Source organism: Thalia democratica, chromosome 6 (assembly GCF_965202585.1).
Source record: "Thalia democratica chromosome 6, ktThaDemo2.hap1.1, whole genome shotgun sequence".
Taxonomy (NCBI): Eukaryota; Metazoa; Chordata; class Thaliacea; order Salpida; family Salpidae; genus Thalia; species Thalia democratica.
Genome location: NC_139170.1, coordinates 22005509 through 22029440, shown reverse-complemented (window position 1 = coordinate 22029440; position 23932 = coordinate 22005509). Strand labels below are relative to the sequence as shown.

The window sequence follows — 23932 nt, the reverse complement described above, 5'->3', positions numbered from 1 at the left end:
AATAAGATAGTTTAACATTAACATTATGTTTCTTTTTTAACAAGATATGTGATTAAACATTTTTTTATAAACAAGTGGTATTACAATAATTAACTTTTGCTAATTTGTTCCCTATAAACACTACATAAAGCTTAAAGTATTTTGGATCCATTAAAAGTTTGATCCTAATTTAAAGTATAGATCTTGATCCGGATCCGGCTGGATCTGAAATTAAAAAAAAAGACCTGGATCCGGATCCAGCCAGATCCTAATTACTGGGTCTAGTAGATCACTAGTCAAAGTATAAGTTTATTATAGATACTAAACTATTTCTACAACAAACTTTTATGAACCTTTATTTAGTATTTATTTGTAGCCGAAATTTATTTAAGAAGACAAATAATAAAGTAGATGAAGCATTTGTAAAAATTTTAAGTTATATAAAAATAGTTTATAATTAAAAATTAATGTATGGCATACCAACAAAGCAAAGAATCTGTTTTAAAAGAAATAAGAAGACATGAAGAGATTGTTCCAGAAGATTTGAATGGAAATACTGTTAGTAATTTTCGTAACAAAATTTCTATTGAGTCTATTGAATTGAACTTTTATTTTGTTAATGTTTTAGGTAGTGATAAAGATTATTTTTATTTTTACTATCACTGTTACCCCTAACCCTTACCTCGGTAAGTTTTTTTTCTTTTTTCTTTTTATTAATTTATCTTATTTTTTTTTTGTTGTTTTTTAAATATATACTTGTTCTGTTTTTTTAACTCTTGTGCAAAAATGACCCTCTGTGCAAAGTTGACTTTTGGTGCAACATTGTCTTTGTGCAATTTTGTACCCTTGAGCAAATTTGTCTTTGTGCAAAAGTATCTTTTTGCAAAATTGTCTTTGTGCTTTTGTGCAATTTTAAACCGATCTTAAAAAAATGGTGGTTTAAAACAAAAAGTTTTTTGTTTTTCAAAGTTTAATAAAAATCCTGCATTAAGTCAATTTTAAATTTAGTTATAGACTTGCTGTGAAAGTTTTAAGAAGTGTGGTTAAAAAATGAAGGAGAAGATAGATTTTTAGTGAAATAGTTCCACCTTAATTTTTACAAGTTGATCTTATTTATACAGTTAAACTAAGCTATCAGAAATTTTTAACCGCTTGAAAAAATTTAAAGTAATTTTTGAGATATGAGCAATCAAAGTTGGTGACCTCAATAAGTTCCTTATGGAAGTCACAAACTAAAAACGCAAAAAAAGACCATTTCACTATAAATCAATCACCTCCTTCATTTTTTAAGCAATCTTCTTCAAATTTTCACAGAAAGTGTATTATTAAATTTTAGAAGATCAGGTGCAGGAATTTTTTTAATTTTGAGAAATAAAATTTTTATTAAAAAAAACCACTTACTTTTTTTTGTTTTTTTAATCTAAAATTTTTGTTTTTAATATTAAAAAAATTCCATCATTCAAAGTCTTCTAAACTATAAAGTTTAGAAGATTCTTTTCGAAGGAACGTTTCCTGACAATTTGAGGTCTCTAACTCAAAAAATGAAGGTGAAGATAGATTTTTAGTGATTATTTAGTTTCCAAAAAAATGACCTCCTAAAATTTGCAGTTTATACGTTTGTATTTAAAAATTTTTATTAAAATTACAATATCTTAAATGTTAAATAAGATTTTTAAATTCTATAATAACTGGTTTGTAGTTTGTACTTTATGCTTTCATATAAGATCCCATTTTATTTTTAGTAAAAAAAATGTTGGACCCCTCCTTTGCCCTTAAACTCTACAAAATAAGATCAACTTGTAAAATCTAAGTGGATTCCTCTATACCCTTAATATAATATATAATTGTATAGTTATAAAAGTATTTTAAAACTGACTAATAAAATTAATATTTAGGATCCTTCAGAACCTGAATTAGATATTTTTGATAGAGATGCAAAATGTTTGAATATAGTTGATGTTTATAGTCTGGCATCTAGTATTGGTAAAGAGTTTGAAAGACTTACAGATAAATTTGGAGGTAGGTGTTTTTTATATACATTTTTTGTGTAGAATTAAAGTATACTAAGTAAAGTGCTGGAAGTTCGTCATATCTCTTATAGCTTTATGTAAAAGTAAATTATCGCTATCTTTAGCAACAAACTATATCTTTTTATGTCTTCAAAATTTACAATGAAATAACAATATTATAAATATTACTAACTTCAGATATTACAATTTTTATTTGTTAATTTACTTATTTAATTTAAGCTATGAAAAAAACTTTGACATTTTAGACAGTTCCTCTTTTATATCATACATATAGATTCTTTTAAATTTTTTATTGCAAATCATATGAAAAAGTATTTAAAAAAAAAATAATTAAATTATTTTGGCTAAATGCTGCAAAATTGGCATGGGCCATAAGTGGTGTGCTCACAGGGTTTGTTCAATTAGCAAAACAAAGGTAGTAAAAACAATATAGAAGCAATAAATCTAAACTAAATAATTATAGCAAATAAAAAATTAAGTAATAAATAAAGAAAAAAAAAACTACCAAAAGAAATATTGAGGAATCCAAATTAAGGGCATAGGGGGGAAGGATCGACATTTTTTTTCACTGAAAATAATATTGGATCTTATATGAAAGCTTTAAGTACAAACTACAAGTTAGTTTTTATAGAAAAAAATCTTATTTAACTTTAGAGATATTGTAATTTTTATAAAAATTTTTCCATCAAACGTATTGACCGCAAATTTATCAGGGTCAATTTTCTCGGAAATTTAAAAAATCACTAAAAATCTATCTTCACCTTCATTTATTGAGTTAGAGACCTCAAACTGTCAGGAAACGTTCCTTTTATAGTTTAGAAGACTTTGAATGTTGGAATTTTTTAAATATTAAAAAACAAAAATTTCAGATTAAAAAAACAAAAAAAATAAGTAGGTTTTTTTAAATAAAAAAATTATTTCTCAAAATTAAAAAAAATCATGCATTTGATCTTTTTAAAATTTAATAATTACACTTTATGTGAAAATTTGAAGATGATTGGTTGAAAAATCAAGGAGGAGATAAATTTTTAGTGAAATGGTGTTCTTTTGCGCTAATAGTTTGCGCCTTCCATAAGGAACCTATTGAGGTCACTGACTTTGATTGCTCATATCTCAAAAATTACTTAAATTTTTTTTAAAGCGGTTAAAAATGTCTGATAGCTCAGATATAACTCTATAAAATAAGAACAACTTGTAAAAATCAAGGTGGACCCCCTACGTCCTTAAATTATTTATTGTGATACCTTTGTCTTCTGGTTTTGCTAAAGAAATCTTACACTTAAATTTCATGACGTCTTTTTATTATTTTGAGAATGAATTGAGCGAATACTATAGGGTTTTTACAATAGGTTGGTTGTTGGCATACATAACTTTTGTTGCCTAAAACTACTTTAAAACAACAAAAAAAAGTTTATGAAAAAATAAATTATATTAACAATTAATTGGAGAAAGTGAACCACAAAAACATTATAGTTTAAGAAGTTTAACAAATTAAAAGTATTTTGTTATTGTAGCAAAAACTGTATATTTTTATAGTCTTTTTATTATCATAAAAGCTTACTTGATTTTTTTTTGCCATACAAATAAAAATTGTTGCTACACTTAATTAGAAAAAAAGAAATTAATAGATTTAATTTTATTCATCTTACTAGATACAATAGCTGTATTTCCAATACATCAAACTTAATGTTACCAGGGCTTGTATTTTCATCTACTATGCCTAAGATTATTCGACTACTAGAAATGTTTGAACAGCTTGTTAAGCTTCGGGAATCAAAAGATGAAAAAATAATAAGAAAAGAAAACGAGATTGAAACCTTAAAGAAAAAACTTCAGACTAAAACATTAACTGAAGCACAGGTAATGAATTACTTTATTTTAGTAATTAACTTGTTAAAAAGTATTAAAAAGTACCTAACACTAAAAGTATTAATATCTCTAACTTATTTTACATTACTTTTTTACTGTAGTAAAATAAACAATTTAAAGTACCAGAATTAAAAGAAAAAAAGAAAGCAGATTGAAATAACTTATAAAGGTATAAACATTTTGTGATTTTCATAATATACATTTAAAATTTGTTTGTGTAGCGTTAAGATGGCTTTCAGTACTTATTTGTTATTAGGGTTGCTACACACTCAGGATATTTGGAAAATTTAAAAAGTCTCAGGATGACTCAGTATAATTTAGAATACTTTGAATTTTTCTTTGAACTTAGATCAACTCAGGATAGTTTTTTTTCTTAATAAAAAACTTAGGACAGTGATAAGATTTTTTATAATCTCAGGTAATTTTTTTTTCTTGAGTTTGAATGTGATTTAATTGATTTAGTTGCAATATTTTCTTATTTTATAACCAGTTTTGTTGAAAAGCTTGATTTTATTGAGTTTGAAAAGTTTAAATTTTATTTTTAAGATTTGGAAAAAAAAAAACTCAGAACAGGTCAGTTTAAGGTTACTCAGGATATTTTTTGTCACTCAAAGAGTGGCAACTCTGTGTGGTTTTCATAACTTTTTACAAATTAGTTTAAAACTATGGTTTTATAGTCCTTTAAAATCAGTTTTAAATTTGTGCTGCACTAAAAAAAAATTAATAAGAAGATTAATTCCCTAACTTTGTTTGTATTAGTCTTAATACCAAAAAATAAATAAATTAAAATATATACATATTTATTGTCTTTTTTACGGCCATAGGGGGTAGGCTATGATTTTACAAGTTAATCTTATTTTATAGAGTTTTTACTAAGTAACAAGTTGCTTTTTACCATTTAAAAAAATCGAATTATTTTATGAGATATGACTGGTCAAAGTTGGGCCTCATAAAATAAATACTCCTATAGAAGGGAAAACTAAAACAGCAAAAAAAGACTATTTTATTTAAAATTTATCTTCTACATTTTTCAAGCAATCTCCTTCAAACTTTCACAGTCTAATCTTTATACAATAACTAAAAAACGTAACTTAGGACTTTAAAAAATTTCAATAAAAAATATCTTCAAAAAAAAAAACTTTTTTTTGTAATTTTTGTTATAATTTTTTTTACTTTTTATTTTAAATTCTTAGTAAGGTTTTTTTTTCATATAATGTAAGGAACATTACCTGAAAATTTAAAGAATATTGCTTGAAAAATGAAGGAGGAGAAAGATGTTTAGTGATTTTATAAACTTCCAAGAAAATTGATCCCAAAAATTTTGTGGTCCATACGTTTGTATTGGAAACTTTTTATAAAAAATAGAATATCTCAGAAGTTAGATGATATTTTTAAAATCTATAAAAACTAGCTCGTAGCTTGTACTTGAAGCTTTGATATAAATACCAATGTTATTTTTTTAAAGTGTTGGATTCCCTATATTAACTTACAATTAGGTTAAGTTTTTTGTTTTTGCTTAAAATATTCTGTTTAAAACTGATGACGTTGAAAAGTGAACTCAAAAAGTTTATGATTCAATTACTTTATCTCTCATTAATACATGAATCAAATTAATTTCAATAACAATGTTTGCATTTTGTTAAGAAACTATTTTACATAAAAAAAAATTTCAAATTTACATAATTTGGTTAAATAAAAATAAGAGATATGTACTTTTGAGTGGTATTGAGATTATAATCTGCATGATAAGCAGCAAATAATCTGCTATTTTCAGTAAGATCCTGTCTTGTGCTAAGAAAGTCTGAATGTTGTACAAAAATTGAAACAGGAATGTCTGCAAGCTGTTTGATAATGCTTAAACACTCTTGCTCACTCCAGTTTACTACGTATGAATTTTCTTTAGAATAGCATTGCCTAAATTTTGATCAATGGCATTTAACCACTGACATCTTTAATTTGATTAGCTAAAATTTATTATGAATAAATAAACTTCTTTTGTACAAAGTTTATTAACAAATAAGTAACAAGAATAATAAAGCTTAAATAAAATAGCACAAGTTACAATCATTGTAAGGTAATACTTAAAACACCTAGCTTAATTTTTCTAGTATTTTATAGAAAAATTTGTGTACAAGAACTAAACAATTAACAACTCTAAACAGGAAATGTCTAAATTGCAACAAGCTTGGGACGATAATGTGAAAGACTTAAAAAGAAAAAATTTACAAATGGAAAAAGACAACAGGAATCTGTTGGCAGTTTTATCTGACCAAGCAGAGGTAGCAATATAGTGTATAGTTTTACTACTTTAAAAATAGTAACAAAACTTAAATTCATTTTATTTTAATGTTATTAAAAAGTATCTGTTTAAACCTAATTAGTAGAATCATTATACATCTTAAAATAAAAATAAAAATGTATACTAGGGTGCTTATAAAAAATGCAACCTTTCAGTTTTCAGCTAAAATTATTTCTAATATTTGGAATATATCACAAAAACACTTTGTGCAAAGTTTTAGCTGTTTTCGAAAAACCTTCATAGAAGCTATTTTTGATTTTCTGAAAACAACCTCAAAGTAAACTTTGGGACTCAAAAAGTTCAACCATTGAGATTTTAGCTGAAAATAGTTTTACATGTAGCAATTGTGACAAAATCACATTGTGCAGAATTCAAGACATTTTGAAGAAAGATTCCTTAAGGCACTTCTATGTTTTATATAATTTATACACTTTTTGTAATTTTTTTTTGAATTTTAAGTTTAATTTTCAAAAAACCAAAAAGTGCCTCTGTAAAACTTTCTTCAAATCATCTCAAATTTTGTACAATGTGTTTTTGTAGTAATTGCCACATGTAAAACAACTTTCAAATAAAAACTCTTAAGATTGCATTTTTTGGTCACATACATTTTACATTATTATGATTATTAAGAATTTTTATATTTTTCATCTTTTCTATTGTATTACTTCATGATTTTTAGTTTGCTTCAGGTTTTTAAATACATATAGTTTTAATGAATCTAATGACTTTTTATTTCGATTATAGTATCTACGCAATAGTTCTTATATTTATTGAAAAAATAATTAACTTAAAACTTATTTTTAAATGGTGTATACTACTATAAAGCATTTTTAAGGACGCAACTAGTACTAATTACTAAAAGTAACAATTAAAGTAAAAGTTATAATTTAAAATAAAATCTGAATTTGAAAATTATTAAAATTTAAGTTACATTGTACAACACAAATAAAAGACTTTAAAATAAGTATCGGCAAAAAAAAAGTTTCAAAGTTTATAAACAGTACTAAAGTCATGCTCGGTAAAGTCGTTTTAAAAGTGGCTAATATGTCAAAAGTGTATTATTTAAATTTATTAATTTTATAGTAGGGGTAGAGAGTACTTGGGTGATGTTTGCTGGACTTATTAGGACATATGGTTCGGATGTGTTTTGGCTTCATTGAGAAAAATCTTAAAAAACAGAATTGCAAACAAAAATTGCTTCCTAGAAAACTAATTCCAACCCCAAAAATCACATATTTTTTGATTTTTAACTTTAATAGTAATATAATCACTTATACATGTCCTAGACCAAGGTTTTCCAACCAGAGGTGCTCGCACCCCTTGGGAGTGCGAGGCAGTATTCCAGGGAGTGCAAATAGCTTTTTATTTTTATTTGATAAAAATAGAGATTTTCTCTTCTTTCTCTGATGAATTTTATTTAGTTGAAAAGAACATTTTGTTATAAAAAACGAAGTTGGGATAAATTTATGAATAAATTAATTCTAATAATATCAAACTATACAGTATTTTGTCTACAACAGTTTATGAGCTATAAGTTACTTTAATTGAAATACTTAAATAAAAAAAGCATCTTCTGCAAGTTTATTTAAAACTGTTAAATATAGGTTCTATTAAATCTTTAACTTTCGGCTCTTTAAATGTAGTCTTTTATTAAGCTTAGTCTGCATAAAGTGGTGCTTAAGGATTTAACTTTGTAGTGTTCACAGCAATTTCTGTATGCTATACTTTTAAAGAAAACTTGTTTTAGCTTCAGTAAAACCAATCTTACTTTGATAAATCAGCAATAGCATTCCATGTATCAATTTTTATGTCCTTTTTTGAGCTTGGACCGTTCACCTTTTCGAATCTAATGATTTCTGTTTATGTTGTAAGCATATAAAACAACTGTATTTTCTAAATACTTATATTTTGACAATTTTAGACTAAAGATCTTTTATTTTGTTGAGATCTTAGCTCAAACCTTAATTACATTACAAATAAAATTATCTCAAAAGTAAAATGAGATTTTTAAATTATATGAAAACTGGCTTGTAGTATGATTATTGAGAGCATCTGCCTAAGAGTAAAAGAGTAAGACCGATATTATATATCATAAACACTGCATGTAAATTTATTGAAATTAGTGTGATTTCATTGTTTAAATACAAAAAATTTTTATCTAACTAAACAATAATTATTTGTTTGTATTAACTTTTTAAAAAAGTTAGCTTCAAGTATGTTATTATTTACTTATTACTACTAGTTTAGGTTTTTAAAGTATTTTAAATTAAATTAAATAAAACTTAGCTAGTTTTTTAAAATGTTTTAATTCTCTGATTTATAAGCTTTGTATCAGATTATTTTTAGTTTTAAAGTCATATAATTTTATTATAGTATTTACTTTATAAAAATGCTATTTACAAGACTTAGCACTTAGCAAGGTATAAACTTTTATCTATATAATACATAAAAGCTTATACCTTGCTAAATACTTCATTATAGCCAGTATTTATTTCGGCCATCGTCAACAAGTTGAGATGTTTTATGCCATCGAATATAAACAATGAATTTCACCACACGATCAACAACAACAGCTTGTCTCGGATGCTGTTGTTGTTGATCGTGCGGTGAAGTTCATTGTTTATATACTGTGTTATAGGTATTAAGTTAATATTAAATATTATTTAATTTATTGTTAGGTAATAAAAAGATATTAACCTAAAGTATATTCATAGTAGAAAAGTATTATAGGAAATCTGAGTTGATAGTAGATGTGAATTACTTTTTTGTTAAAATAGTATTGTATTGGTTCTTGGAACATCTTTATTTTTGATTTTTTTCAGAATTGCTCTACGTACACTTTATTAAAGTAATTATTTACTACTATTAACAAGCTTCGTTTTACTTTGGTTTTTGATATAACATATCCGTCACCAAATGCTTTGGTCCAAGTAAATTAAGGGCTTTTGAACATGCAGAAACACAGCCTTGCATCTTTTTTGATTTTGGTGTACAACAAGTGCTAAAGATATTAATAGCAAATTGGACCAAAGAATTTGGTGAAGGATATGTTTTATCAAAAGCAAAGTAAAACGAAACTTGTTAAGGGCATAGGGGGGGGGGGGGGGGGTAAACACCTTTTTTTGGTTTTTGTTCTTATTTTATATAGTTTTTACTAAGCTACTGCTTTTTACAGATTTTAAAAATTCAAAATAATTTTTGAGATATAGCTGGTCAAAGTCGGAGGCAACAATAGGATCCTTATGGGAGGTGCAAACTAAAACGGCAAATAACTAGAAACCACTAAAAATATATCTCCTCCTACGTTTTTTGAGATAACTACCTCAAATTTTCAGGAAATGTTCCTTGCAATATTTGAAAATTCAGTTGGAACAGAATTTTAAAAAATTAAAAAATAAAAATTTAATAACAAAAAAACTAAAAAAAAACTGTCTTTTCTTGTTTATTTTTTGTATAATTTTTTTTTTTGATTAAAAAAAATTCTTTCCGACAGAATTTTCTAAATATATCAAAGAACATTTCCTGAAAATTTGAGGTAGTTATCTCAAAAAACGTAGGAGAAGATAGATTTTTAGTGAAATAGTCAATTTTTTCCGTTTTAGTTTGCGCCTCCCATAAGGAACCTATTGTTGCCTCCGACTTTGTTTTATATCTCAAAAGTTATTTGAACTTTTTAAATCTGTGAAAAGCATTTTGTAGCTTAGTAAAAACTATATAAAATAAGATCAAAAACCAAAAAAGGGTGTTAACCCCCCTATGCCCTTAATAGTAGTAAATGATAAAACGATCAAAATTTGTGACATAAAAAAAGAATATATATATTATAGCATTCTATAAAAGAAGCTGAGTTTTTCAAAAATGCTGAAGAAATAAATTTGTTAAATGAAAAATTAGAAAAACTAACACATAACAACCAATGTAAAGATCGTCTCATAAAAGAACACATAGATAATTGTAATGCTGTAAGTTTGTTTTATGTTAATTATCTTTAATAACCTTTGTTGACTAGTTTTTCAGAAAGTTTTTATTGTTTTTTAATAATAAAAACTGTCTTTCAAAACTTTTAAAAAATGCTATTCATATACAAAAGATGTAAGTGTTAATATGAAGTTTTGGTTTTAAGTACCTAACTGAAACATTTAGTTGCAATCTCAAAATGAAAGTTTTGCAAAAATTAACAAAGACCTTCATCAAAAAATAACAATTCTACAACAACAATCAACAGCTTTGATATCAGATAAAAACCTACTTGAGTCTAAACTGAAAGGGAAATTAGAAAACATATGCAAGTTTGATTTTTTTGTTGAACTTTTTTGTTAAGTTTGGTATGCTGCTGTATATACCTTTAAGTTTTGTTTTAGACTTAAGACCTAAATCAATATGTTAAAAAAATTCAACCTAACAATTTTTTGATGTTAGCTTTCTAGTATCAATTAGTTTTATAAAATAAATAGTTTTACTAATCAATGTTTCTTACAACTAAATGAAATTTAAGTAAGAGTATTAGACTTAGGGTTTTTTATTTGTGTAACACAGAGTTTCACAAAGTGAGCCACAAGCTGCAAAGGGTCCAAAGGGGGGCCATCAGGCCTTAGTTTGAAACTTAAACTAGATATTCTGGAGTTGATGATAAAAAGCAAAAACAAATCTTAGACGTATTTAGGGTAGTTTTAAAGTTTATATTAGATATTACTGGAAAATTACAGTACTTTAGGGGGCTATAAACTTTAAAATGGGGAGTGCACAATATTCTTAACCTTATACTACACTTACACTAACAATTCTGGAGTTGATGATGAAGAGAAAAAAAGTTATAGGCTTCATATCTAAGGGTGATTTTTTAAGAAATCATATGAAAGGGGGCCATATCTGTTTTAATTTCTTTAAAGCGGGTCTTATGAAAAAAAAGTCTGAGAATCCCTGATGTTACATTTGTAATTGCTACGGTTTTTACACTATTGGTTGGAGCTTTACCAAACCCCACTGTCTCATAGGTGCTTTGGGATAAGCTAAGACTTCGGGAAAACTCCGAAAAAAAAATACAAAGAAGATCTTCAGCATTGGGGTAGAGGGATCTTTTTAGATAAATGTTTTACCTTTTTAGGAGATGCAAAACTCTAATCTAAAAGCTGTAGTAATGAGGGTAGGCGATATATCACTGATTCAGTGTTATTAAATAAAAATGTGTCTAAAAACTTGTCTACACTTTATTCTAAGTAGAATATTGGTACTGATGGTGCTCTTAACCTTTTTAACGGAAATTTATCAACCATGTTTAATCTTGATAGCAAACTAACTATTGAAAAACTGATTAAAGTGATTTCTAAGGTAGCTCCTTGTTTAGTACCCGACATTAATGTCATATAAGAGGTTTTACTTTGTCAATGCAAGTCCTACTTTTCTACCTCTTCTTCAACTCATTTTAAAGACAAAAATAAGAGAGAAGTTATGACATGTGTGATGCTAAATTTATACAATGTATAAAATTAGGTTGACAGGACAAATTGCAACAGCTTCATGAGGTTTTTTCCTTGTTTGTATTGCTGGCAAAGCTGTTGCACGATATATTCTTCCTTTACAAAAGTATGTTCTTAGAGTATATTCCAGTTTGATTTGGATTCAGATCTTAAAACTCACTTCTTACATAATTGACTTTAATAAAATTTTTAGTCTAGTAAGTTTACAAAATTGGTGAAGATTTACTGTCTTCCATATCTCTTTAACATTTTTAAGTCTCTCTACATCAGGGTTTCCCAAACTTTTTTTTCATAAGGACTCCTTTGAGAAATTAAAAAAGCAATAACCCTCTCTCTCAACAAAACTAATGTTTAGTACGCAAAAGACATTTTTAGCTCTTCGTCATCAACTCCAGAATATCTAGTATAATTTTTGATACTAACCTTAAATTCGCCTAAAGCTTTTTTATGCTGTTCACCGTAAACTTCAAAATATTTAGTTTAAGTTTCGAGTTATGGCCTCATGCCCCCCTGTGGCCCCTTTACTTCTCACCCCTCACCCCCCTTTGCAGCTTATGGCTCCCTCAATTTCTAAAATGGCATAAGAGGCCATATGATTCACTTTAGGAAACCCTGCTCCACATCAACACAAAGGCAACTGTCTAATATGACATGGTCATTGGTTATAATTCATATTAATTTATGATAAAAAGTTGTACAAAAACTTATCAGACCTTCATTCACTTTACATGTTAATAAATATCTTAAAATTACTTTTTAGTATAGAATAAAATGGTTAATTTATGTGTTAAGCATTAAAAATAAAAAAAAAAACAGACTACAGCATTTTGAAAAAGCTGAGTCAAAAGAAGAGACTCCTAAAGGTTCTACTGAAAAAAATAGTGTTCCAATAAATGTTAGATTTTAAATAAAGACTTTAAAGCTTAATCTTTTTTAATAAGATAATCTGGATATTTACTTATTTAAAAACAAACTTTGTAAATAAGTTTATTGTATTTTTCGTATACTCCTTCTATATAAGAAAGCTTCAATATTACACAAACAAATCGCTGTCACATGAGAACTGAGTTTATTTAATAAACTATCAATTTTCTCATTAACTTTGATAGCTAGTTTTATTATACGATGTAAATTTAATAATTTAACTTGTTTAACCAATGTATTTGTAAAAATTAGCAACATTTTGAGGATCCATTGATAGCGAACAAATTAGTAATAGATTTAAATGACCCTAACCGACCACGATACACATTGCAAGAACTTCTTGAAGTTTTAAATGACAGAAACTTATTAAAAGCTCGATGTTTTCGTTTAGAAGAAGAACTTATATTTTACAAAGAGTAAGTATTTTACATATTTTTAAACAGTGTCCTACAAAAAAAAACTTAATATAAACATTAAATATTAAGATTTTTTTAGAAGTTCATAGAACTTATTCATTTTTACTTTTTAAGTTAATGTCCTTCATCTTTGTATTTTGTGAAAACTTAAAAGAAATAAGCATGGTTTCCCAAATTCGGCCATTTCAGATATTTAGAGGGCCACAAGCTGCAAAGGAGCCAAAGGGCGGCCGTGACTAGTAAAGGGGCTATGAGGCATTAATTAAAAACTTATATAGATACTTTTTAGTTGATGATGAAGGGTAAAAACAAACAAGGTCTTAAGCGTAATTAAATTAAATTTTAATTCCTATACTAGGTATTTTTGGAATTTTTTTAGAAATTTGGGGATCTATAATAAGCTTTAAAGGGAAGCACAATTTAAAACCTACACTAAATATCCTGAAGTTGATGTTAAAGAGCAAAAAAAAAAGTCTTAGGAATCATATTTAAGGGTAGTTTTTTGAGAATTCATATTAAAGGCCATAGCTGTTTTAATTTCTTTAAAAAGGCATATTCTATAAGATAAGGCATAGTAGGCCCTCTATCAGCCATATGTTTTGTGCCTCTTAAAGAAAAAAATAATTATGAATTTACAACAACTAAACAGCAATTAAAAAAACAATGATGCAAAAATAAACATTATGTTTTTACCTCAGTTTCTTAAACTGTTAATTAAAAGGAATAAGAGTTTTTTTCTAAGTTAATCTTACTTTAATAATTTAAGAGTTTTTTTTCTAAGTTAATCTTACTTTAATAATTATTAACCTTGCTACCAGTTGTTTTCTACTGTTTTTTACAGGGTTGCCAAAAAACCTTGAAACCTGGAAAAACCTAGAATTTTTTTATTTAGGCTAAAAATCCTGGAAAAACCTGTAATTTTGAACAAAAATTACTAAAAAACCTGGAATTTTTTACAATTTTTACATTTAAAGTGGTTAAGTTTCGATTTGACACATAAAGTATGTTATATGAATTTTTTTTTTCATTTATTAAAAAACACATCTAAAGTAGCTTTACAGTATCTTTTTAATGTTTTTTTTACTATTTAGCACAGTTTTTTATCTTTAACTTAACTTTAAATTAAACTAAAAATAGACCCAAAAATGTGTACTTTTGAAAACCTTGAGAAAGTTTGCCAAAAACATTTGGCAACCTTGTTTTCAGGGTTTAACTTCTAAGATATATGCTAACTAGAGGTTCAACAGGCTCCTTACAACGCAACATAAAGAGATAAAAACAGACTATTTCTTTAAAAATCTATCTCTTCATACGTTAATAAACAATTAATTCATAAGCAATTAAATTTTTTTTTGTATAGTTTTGAAAAAGTAATGATTGAAATAAAATGTATAGTTTCCTACAAGTTGTTTTTAACTGATTAAAGATTAGTCCGATTAAGATTCAAAACAGTTGCTCAAAAACTGTAGGAGCAAATACATTTTTTGTGGAATAGTTAATTTTTGCCCTTTCAGAAGTATGTATAGGTTTGTTGCATGACCATTCTAGTTCTGACAATTTAAATTCTGACTTTTCTTAGTGATTTAAAACTTTTTTAAATTTTAATATATGTATGTTATTTGTTAAGTAACTATGAAAAACGACAGGCTCTACAAGAAATTGTAGGTGCCAGTATAAATTTACACAAAACACAACGGTTTTATTGAGACAAATGTTTCATTAGTCTATAAAATTAATAATTTCTTTAGGTACTTTTATTTAAACAATAATAAGTTTAACAATAATATTACTAAGATAATATTTAATTAATTTAACATTGCTAATAGCAAACTAAAAATAAGACAAGACAACACAAAAAAAAATTACTTGTTCAATAGGATTTTCTAGGTAGGTTGACCAACGTTAATTTATTTGATATTTTAATATATATTTATACCTGTAAAATTTTATTAATAAACTTAATTTGCTTTGATAACTGGCGCGTTTTGCGTCGAACACAATTAAATTAATTTGTAGTTTACCCTTTTATCGATTTTTTTTTATTAAATAAAATCTAGCATTACAAAGTTTTTAACTAGTTAGAGAACTTCCTGAAAAATTTCGGTTGCTATGCTAAAAAATAAAAAAAGAACTATTTTCACGGAAGTTTAAAATTTCTCATAAAATTCGAAATAAATTGCCGTCTATATAATTTTATTAGTTTTTTTTTAACCAAAATTACTATATTTCAAAAATTTTATAATCTATAAAACTGACTTATAGTTTATACTTTAAGCTTTCATATAAGAGCTGATGTTAATTTTAGTAAGAAAAATACCTAACTTCCTGAGTCTTTAATTTTTTTTATAACAATTAAAAAGTTTTCAGAGTTCATGAACTATTTGTATTTTATAATGTGTTTATGTAAGTAAGTAAATAATTTAAAAATTACTTGTCTATTTTTATTAGTCTACTTCATTTTATTAAAAAGTATAAATGCTTTAAGTATCTTAACTACTTATTGTTTAAAAAACAAAACAATGGTTTTGTGGTCTTGTTACTATTTAAACTACTTTTAGATCGTTTAAAGTATTGAAAAACGTTTTTACGCATATCAGTGTAGCATGACTTTGTGTTTTAAGTTTTATCTTTTTCAGTGTAGCCAGAAGTATGGGATAGTAAGTTATGTTTTATTATTCTAGAAATTATTTTAAACTTATTTAGAAGTAAAAATTTTACTACTATAATAAATTTATAAGTAGTATTTTTACAATTTTTTTGTTTAAGTTTATTTTGTAAATTTTAAAAAATAATAAAAATTATGCATTTTATTTTTGTTCTAACTAAATGATAAATTTATTGTAATTTTATTTACATTAATTTTTTTCTATAAATGTTTATGTATATTTATTTTATTTTTATTTTTTTGGTAAATATGGTTATATATACTTCATTTAAGTTTATAATTTTTATTTTGATCATTTAATTTCAATTTAGAAAAAATGCTTTTTTTTGTCCTTTTTTTACACTTTAATTCATTAAAATTTGTGAAAATACAGTACTTGTTTGTTTAAGAAAAAGTAAATAAGGTCGTTTGTTAAATTTGTTTAAAAAATTTGTTTTACAAGAGAGTATTACAACAAAGTATTTTGTTTACTCAGTTTATGTTTATAAGACTGTTATAATACTTTTAAAACATAAAAAAGAAATAAATTGGTTGGTTTAAAAAATTTCTTAATTAAACAGTATTGATGAAAGTTGGGAAGAAATAAATGCACGAGAAATAAAGCAATTAAAAAGTTTGTATACATTAAATAGAAACAAAAATTCATTTGATAGCCAAGTTAACGACAACAATGGTATTCGAAAGTTGTTAGTATATTTCATAACTAGTTTTATTTAACAATTTTGGATATATTCAATAATATTTTAGTTTGTTTCTGTTTATTTGAAATATTAAAGTTAAAGTTTTTATGTTTTATTTATATTTCGTAACCGAAACGTAGTGCATTTTCGAAATAAACTATGTAAAGTTTACTATTCAAATATTATGTTTACAAACTAAAAGTGTTTAAATGATTTAAAAAAATAATACTTTTTATGACATAATGTCATTAGTTTACTATTTGTGTATACAAAAGCTAAAAAGAATAGTATTTTTCATTATCATAAATAAGATGTTTTTTTTTTCAACAAGCTCTTTTGCAGACACCAGAAAAATAAATATGTAGAAACATTTAGAAACACCTCTAGAAACTACTTAAAAAAAGTTTTTCGTTGATATTTGGTGTATTTCTTAAGTTTTTGAGTAGGAAAACGTAGCATAAACGATTTTTAACATAAATAAAAGTTTTTAATTACTAGTCGAACTAGAGTTTAATTTTTGTTGATAATATTATTGTTGTGATTATTATTATTTAACAAAAAACATCGGCGAAAGTCAGCTGAGCAGAAGCCTGGACTTTCGTTTGTTGTGAGACAAGCTCAAGTTTAAGCAAAAGGGTTGATCATGCCAATTCGATCATCAGACCACAAGTTTCGGTAGACTGAGACTGGTTTCGTCCTTATTAGGACTCATCAGTCAGTCACAACCGAAAAACTTGCAGCACTGATCATTGCCAGCAAATGGTTGCTTCATGTGAAAGCATGATAAACCGTTTGTAGATTGACGACTGCAAGTTTTTCTGTTGTGACTGACTGATGAGTCCTAATAAGGATGAAACCGGTCTCAGTCTACCGAAACTTGTGGTCTGATGATCGAATTGGCATAATCAACCCTTTTATTATTATTATTATTATTGTTGTTGTTGTTGTTGTTGTTATCGTTATCGTTATCATAATTATTATTGATTTAAATGAAAATTTTAAATGTTGAGTTGAAGCTGCGAGTGATTTATAGGTGCTTTATCGTTGGTTTTCTCTAATTTTTAGTTTTTTGTGTATCAATTTTTTAGTCGTGCATTATAAAACTTATAAATTATTTTTTATATTTGCTGTCTGAATTAAATTTTTGTGTAGAACAATGATTAGGTCTTGAATTTAGGAGCCGATCATTTCTAACCTGCGATTATTTCTCACTCAATCATTTCTACCCCGATCATTTCTTACCCAATCACTTTTAACCTGATCATTTCTAACCTGATCACTTCTAACCCAATCAATTCTAACCCGATAATTTTCAACTCAATTAGTAAAAATTTGTTACTTTTTAGATTTTTTTAAATCAGGATTATTTAAAAACAAAAAATATTACAAAATTGTTTTTTTATTGAAATTAAAGTTTTCTGTCTCAAACAAAATTTAGTGATTATATTATTCTACTTAACATATACTTTTAATATTATTTCATTTTCCTTTAGTTTCTAATTTTTTTCCATAATTTAGCTTTTTTATTTACATCAACCTGTTTAAAGCGATCTTTTTTGATTATATAAGATTTACTACACAACAATCATTCTAAAATAAAGACAAATTAGTTTTTTTTGCTTAACAATTTTTATCTTAACCTAAAATGACGAGTTTGAACACTTTTGTTTTATTTAGTGGAAAATCATAATTTTTAGATATAACCACTTAAACAGACTTGTTTGTTAATACAACAAGTCCGAACATGATCAAATATCCTCTAGGTAATCTTCTTTAACGTACAACTAAATTTAAACTCATAATGATATATATTTTTTTTAATTAGGATATTTTAATAAGATATATACTTTATTAAAAAAAGGTTAAAACTACGTAAGCAATAAAGAAATAACAAAAAATAAAAAACTTAAAAATAAAACTTATAGTTAAAATAAGTATAATTACAAGCGAAAAATCGTATTTTTTTTTAAAGTAAATGTATTAGAAAAAAAGTATATATCGACTTAAGTACTAATTTAAGTCGTAATTAAAATGTTTTGGGTATTATATAAACTTAATAAAAATTTTAAAGAAGATTAACTAGACTATTTGATAATCCTCGGACTTGTTATACTAATAAAAAAAATCGTTTAAGTGGTTATATCGAAAAGTTATGATTAAAATAAATCAAAAGTGTTCAAGTTTGTTTAATGTTTCTCTATATTCCATTATCTAAATAGGTTTGTGCAAGTTGTCAGGGTTGCCACGGGTCAGGCTAAGTCAGTTTTTTTGGAAAAATTGGAAAAAGTCAGGCAAGGTCAGTTTTTTTGGGGTCAAAATGACGAAAAGTCAGTTTTTTAAGTTTAAATGGCAAAAAGTCATTTTTTAGGTCAAAATGTCAAAATTCGTTAGTTCTAATTTACAAAGTTCCTTAATTTTCAAAGCTTTAAAATGGTAAAAAATTACCAAAAAATCCTTTAGAGTCAGAACTAAATTGCAAAACTATCCTAGAAATTTACTTACAAAATTATTAAGTTCCAAAGCCTTCAAACGGTTAAAATTAAAAAAAAATCCTATAAACATGTTGAACTATTACCCTATTTGAACAAGCATTTGTTGTATGTAATCTTTTTAGTATTGATGATCTGTGGCAAAGACACTTCCATAGTGAAACTTTAATATGTACACAAAAGTCTATTTTTTGCAAAGAATTTAGACATATACACTCTAAACAGTTTCTTAGTTAGCGTTTTATTTTTATGCATCATGATTTCAAAAATAGTACATTGATATAAAGTTTAGATTATTATTTATTTTAAAGAGCCTTACGCTTGTTTATTAATTATAGTTACTATTTCATTACACGTGTGGTTTTCTTTATTTTCGTTTGTTTTTGTAAGGTTTGTTTAAATATTTTATGTAAGATCATGGCTAATATTTTAAGTATACAACGTGATTTTTTTTTTAAGTTTAAACGAAGTTAATTAAAAACGTTTAGATTTTAATACCATTTTTCGTTTTACAGAATTAATTATGATTTAGTTTGAGTATTTTAATTAAAAATTATTTTCCAGTAGTTTAGTTTACATTTTTGACACTTAAAATAAAGTGAGGTAAAAAAGTTTACATTTGCAAAGAGTAAGCAGTGAGAAAAAAGTATACCCAGTTCAGTACAAAAAGTTTATAATTAAGTGTTTAGTTATTTCTTTTTAAATTCCAATAGCTTATTATAACAGTTATCTTTCGTTGAAGTACACATTCTGAACAAATCATGTACTTTATAGAAAGTTTGTAGCTAAGAATTACTAGTCTAAATAAAAATGAAACCTGACAGAAAGTTTTTATTTTGGTTCAAAAATGTGTACTGAATAAGAAGTGCGTACTTGTCAAAATATGTGTACTCAAAAGACGTACTTATCAAAATATGCGTACTCAGAATGCATATTTAACTGGGAGTGCGTACTTAAAACGCGTACCTAAAATGAAGTTTAAAGTCAGGCTAAATTGGTAAAAATATTGAAAACTCAGACTAAATTTACAAAATTTTCCGTGGAAACCCTGAAGTTGTAGAAAATTTTTTGCAAGTTTTTAAGCTTAAAGTGAAACTTGCTAACTATAAAATGGTAATAGATTAGTTAGCAACTACTCAACGCTTGCGCTAGACTTACAGCATAGCTTATAGACTGTAATATGAAATCTTTGTACCTGAATATTACATTTGTAGCAGTTTAATTTTTTAATTATAGTCGTGTTAAAATAATATTCTAGTAACGTAAATGACAAAAATATAGAACTTAAGTAGTTAAAACAGCTTACGTTAAGAATTCAATAAAGCAGAAAAACATAAAACAGAACAGTGTAGTAAATCTTATGTAATCACAAAAAATAGTTCAAAGAAAAATTAAGCAGGTTGATATGAAGAGAAAAATCAGAATAAGGAAAAATTTGAATTTATAATAAGTTAAAATAAAATGATTATTAAGAATTTATTTTAATCAAAACTATATAAACATTGAGTTTTGGTTAAAATAAATGAATCTATATTCTAATATAAGATCAATTTTGTTTAAATTAGTTTAATTGAAAGATAAATACTGATTAAAATAAATCTAAAACACCACAAAAATTTACTGATCAGGTTAGAAATGATAGCGAGTTAGGAATGATAGTAAACCCTTTAATTGGGCTTTGTTTTTTTTTCTAATCAGAGAAATCGACAGAAGTTTAAACATTTCTTTCAACTGAAAACATGTGGCCGGTTATACTTTATATTAAAAATATACTATTACTTAACTAAAAATTAAATGTCGTGTTTAGTTTTCATACCTGAAAAATGAATAATTTGTTAGCTTCTCCTACTTGACTGGAACGGACTTTTGGGGAGGAAAGCGAGATTCAAACACACCACAGCTTGAAAAGTCTCCTCAGATACACCGCAAGACCAAGCCATCTACTTACCACGAAACAGTAGGCAACTTAGTTGATGAAGATGAAGTGAAAGAAATAGCCCCTAGACTTACTTTTAAGAAAAGCCAAGATAATAAAGTAGAACAGGTGAAGCAATCTGAATTGAAGGAAGTTAAAAGCAGCATAAGCTAAACATTTCTATATGGAAAGTTTATTTTAAAGTTGTAAAAAAATATAATGTTTGTAATGTTTTTTATCTTTATCATGAACTTTTTTGACCTCAAGTGCTTTATAAATTAAATTATGGAGTTTTGAATTGTGTTTCAACAATTTTTTGATTAAAACTTATTAAAGTCTAAAGCGAGAATTTAAAGTTTATCTGTTATATGATTTTGAAAACTTTTGTGCTAATATATTTAAAAACAAGTCATTATTTGTTTTTTCTTGGAATATCAAAACAGCATAAATAATTATTTTTAAATTTTATTAACTAAATCTGTACTTATAAACTTATTTTTTATAAAAATAAAATCAGTGTTACTGCCAAATTTTCTTTTTGTGTCTTATAAAATACATACTTTAATTATAAATTTAATCCCTAGTACTTGTTTATTAACTTAGCTAAACACATTTAGCATACATAATAAATAAATATAATCTCCTTGTTTAATTTTTTCTAGCAATATTTGTATCATTTGATGAGTAGCAAGAAAAATTTAAATTAATGGTATATTAAGGATATAACTCAATATTGCTTAAAAGTAGAAAGAAAATATATTACTTTCTTCATATTTACTTACAAAACCGAAAACGCCTACCTATTAATTTAAACACAATAATTAGGTTATTCCGAAGTTTTTAATACAAAAGTTTTTGAAATTCCAGTTTTACTGGTACATCTGCAAGTAATATAACTCCAAAAGTTACAAGTTTTCTTATAGGTATTGATTAAACTAAATAGCATTAATTTTTGTAAGTATAAGAATAAAGAGTAGTGTAAAGATAGAAAAAAATAGTTAAAAGTGCTGTATGGATAAACATTTTTCAAACAATTATTTTAACCACTATTGTTTTAGTGCCTACGGACGTACAACCTTAAAACCCTAATATAAGTTGTATTTACAGGGTGGCCAGGCCACTAAATCTTGAGTCCTAAAAAACTGAGAAATTTTGAAAAACACCAAGAGTTTTAAACAACTTTTACGAGTTAAGAAGTAGAATTTTGATTTGATAAATAAAAAATTTTAGTCAAAATAAATTTTTGTTTATCAAAAAACCTATTTGAAGTAGCTTCACAGTATCTTTTCAATGTTGATATACTACTTAACACAGTTTTTGAACTAAAAAAGACTCAAAAAAATGTGCTTTAAAAAACCTGAAAGAAATTTCTTAAAACCAGTTGCTGCCCTGAATTTAGTGAAAATTAGTATGACAAATATGAGCAGAGTTTAGTGTTGCAAAATGAAGAAGAAAAACTAAAAGTCGCAAAAGTTATGAAGCATCAATAGTTTTTTAAACTTTGTATTGATGACATTGTCTTTTTAATTCGAACAAAACCAACCTCCGATAATATTTAGAAGATAGTATGATTGAAAACTTATGTATAGTGGAACTTTTCTCAAAGTAAAAACAAAAAATTAGACTTTAATCAAATCATCAATAATTATGAAAATAGCGGGTTTTATTTAAACTCCATTGTTAAAATCAGAGTTAATATAAATTATAAACAATGAACTTCACCGCATGATCATTAACAACAGCATTCGAGACAATACTACGACCGGTTTCGTCCTTATTAGGACTCATCAGGCAGGAATAGTCGCGAGAAACCGCTGTTGTGATCTAACCAAGCGGGCTTAACTACGAAGTACTGAAGCGACCGTTTGTGGGTAAAGTCCGAAAAATTGACGCAGGCAAATCTTCACAGCCGAACGTCTTAGACATTGTCAGCTTAATGTGAGATTTTACTCTCCACGCTCGTTCTATCAGTTTTAGCCAGTATTTATTTCGGCCATCGTCAACAAGTTGAGATGTTTTACTTTTCGGACTTTACCCACAAACGGTCGCTTCAGTACTTCGTAGTTAAGCCCGCTTGGTTAGATCACAACAGCGGTTTCTCGCGACTATTCCTGCCTGATGAGTCCTAATAAGGACGAAACCGGTCGTAGGATTGTCTCGAATGCTGTTGTTAATGATCATGCGGTGAAGTTCATTGTTTATATTCGATGGCATAAAACATCTCAACTTGTTGACGATGGCCGAAATAAATACTGGGTATTAATATGAATAAAAAAGTCGGCTGAGCATGATTTATAAATATATTGTGAATAGTAAACTGATAAAATTTTGAGGGCTGTAGGAACGTTATTGCGACTATTTAGAAGTTCTAATATTGAGAGAAAAAACGCGTACTTTTGTAGAGATTTCGTTTTAGAGATTCCGAAAACAACATAAAATTAAAATAATTGGTTTAGATCACCCAACATAAAGAATTAAAGTAACAAAAGTATAAAGGTTTCAAAAAGAGATTTTCTAAATTTTTTGAAGCTGACTATAAGAGATTAACAACTTAGTACAAATGTAATGGTGACATACAAATACGACTTACTATCTACTAACTATAAATCTTTGCAAATAAAGCTAATGTTGAAAAAGACTTTTTTTTTACATCAATGTGGCAAATTTATGTTATAAGACCGAGGCGGAGAAAAAATTAAGATAAAAAAATAGCTTTTAAAATACTGAAAAACTTAAATAAAAAACAATTGTTAAAGTGTAAATTTTAAGAATTTATGCGCCACAATGAACTGATTCTCATGAACGCTTGATAAACGATAACGTTCTTTTGACAGATGTGACGGAATCTTAGAAATAACTGGAAAAAAGTTATCACCCTTAAAACTAACGATCGAGCTGCCAAAAAACATACAAGTGAAAATTTTAAGGAAGCAATCTCAATTAGATTTAGAGACACTTCAAAGTATTATTGTTCATAATTGGTTTTTAAAAAAGTAAATGGTTAAAACATTCACAAAAAAAAAAAACTAAACAAGTCAATGTTACCGTCTTACATATAGTTAAATAATACAATTTTTAATTAAACTTTTATTAGTTTTTGGTGCTCTTGTTTTAAAGTTTTTTTTATCACGTTAAAATCTAATTTCTATAACTTAGTTATGTTCAGTTTTTTGGAAAGTTTATACACTA

General features: G+C 26.1%; 1 protein-coding gene across 5 annotated transcripts; it reads left to right on the top strand.

Moving 5' to 3' along the window:
* Nucleotides 1-411: 411 nt before the first annotated feature.
* On the top strand, nucleotides 412-21307 carry LOC145839563 (RILP-like protein 1). Of its 5 annotated transcripts, XM_082947169.1 has the most exons (11): nucleotides 414-537; nucleotides 1875-1998; nucleotides 3706-3869; nucleotides 6041-6157; nucleotides 10005-10139; nucleotides 10321-10466; nucleotides 12471-12549; nucleotides 12831-12994; nucleotides 15631-15651; nucleotides 16220-16345; nucleotides 20668-21302. In XM_082947169.1, exons 1-11 carry the CDS (start codon nucleotides 451-453, stop codon nucleotides 20915-20917), a joined length of 1413 nt encoding a protein of 470 aa, XP_082803295.1. In that variant the 5' UTR covers nucleotides 414-450; the 3' UTR covers nucleotides 20918-21302. The 5 variants fall into 5 exon arrangements, with proteins under 5 accessions (XP_082803299.1, XP_082803295.1, XP_082803296.1 ...); XM_082947173.1 differs by lacking the exon at nucleotides 1875-1998 and having other exon boundaries at nucleotides 412-537; nucleotides 20668-21301; XM_082947171.1 differs by lacking the exon at nucleotides 1875-1998 and having other exon boundaries at nucleotides 430-537; nucleotides 3662-3869; nucleotides 20668-21303.
* Nucleotides 21308-23932: the final 2625 nt, after the last annotated feature.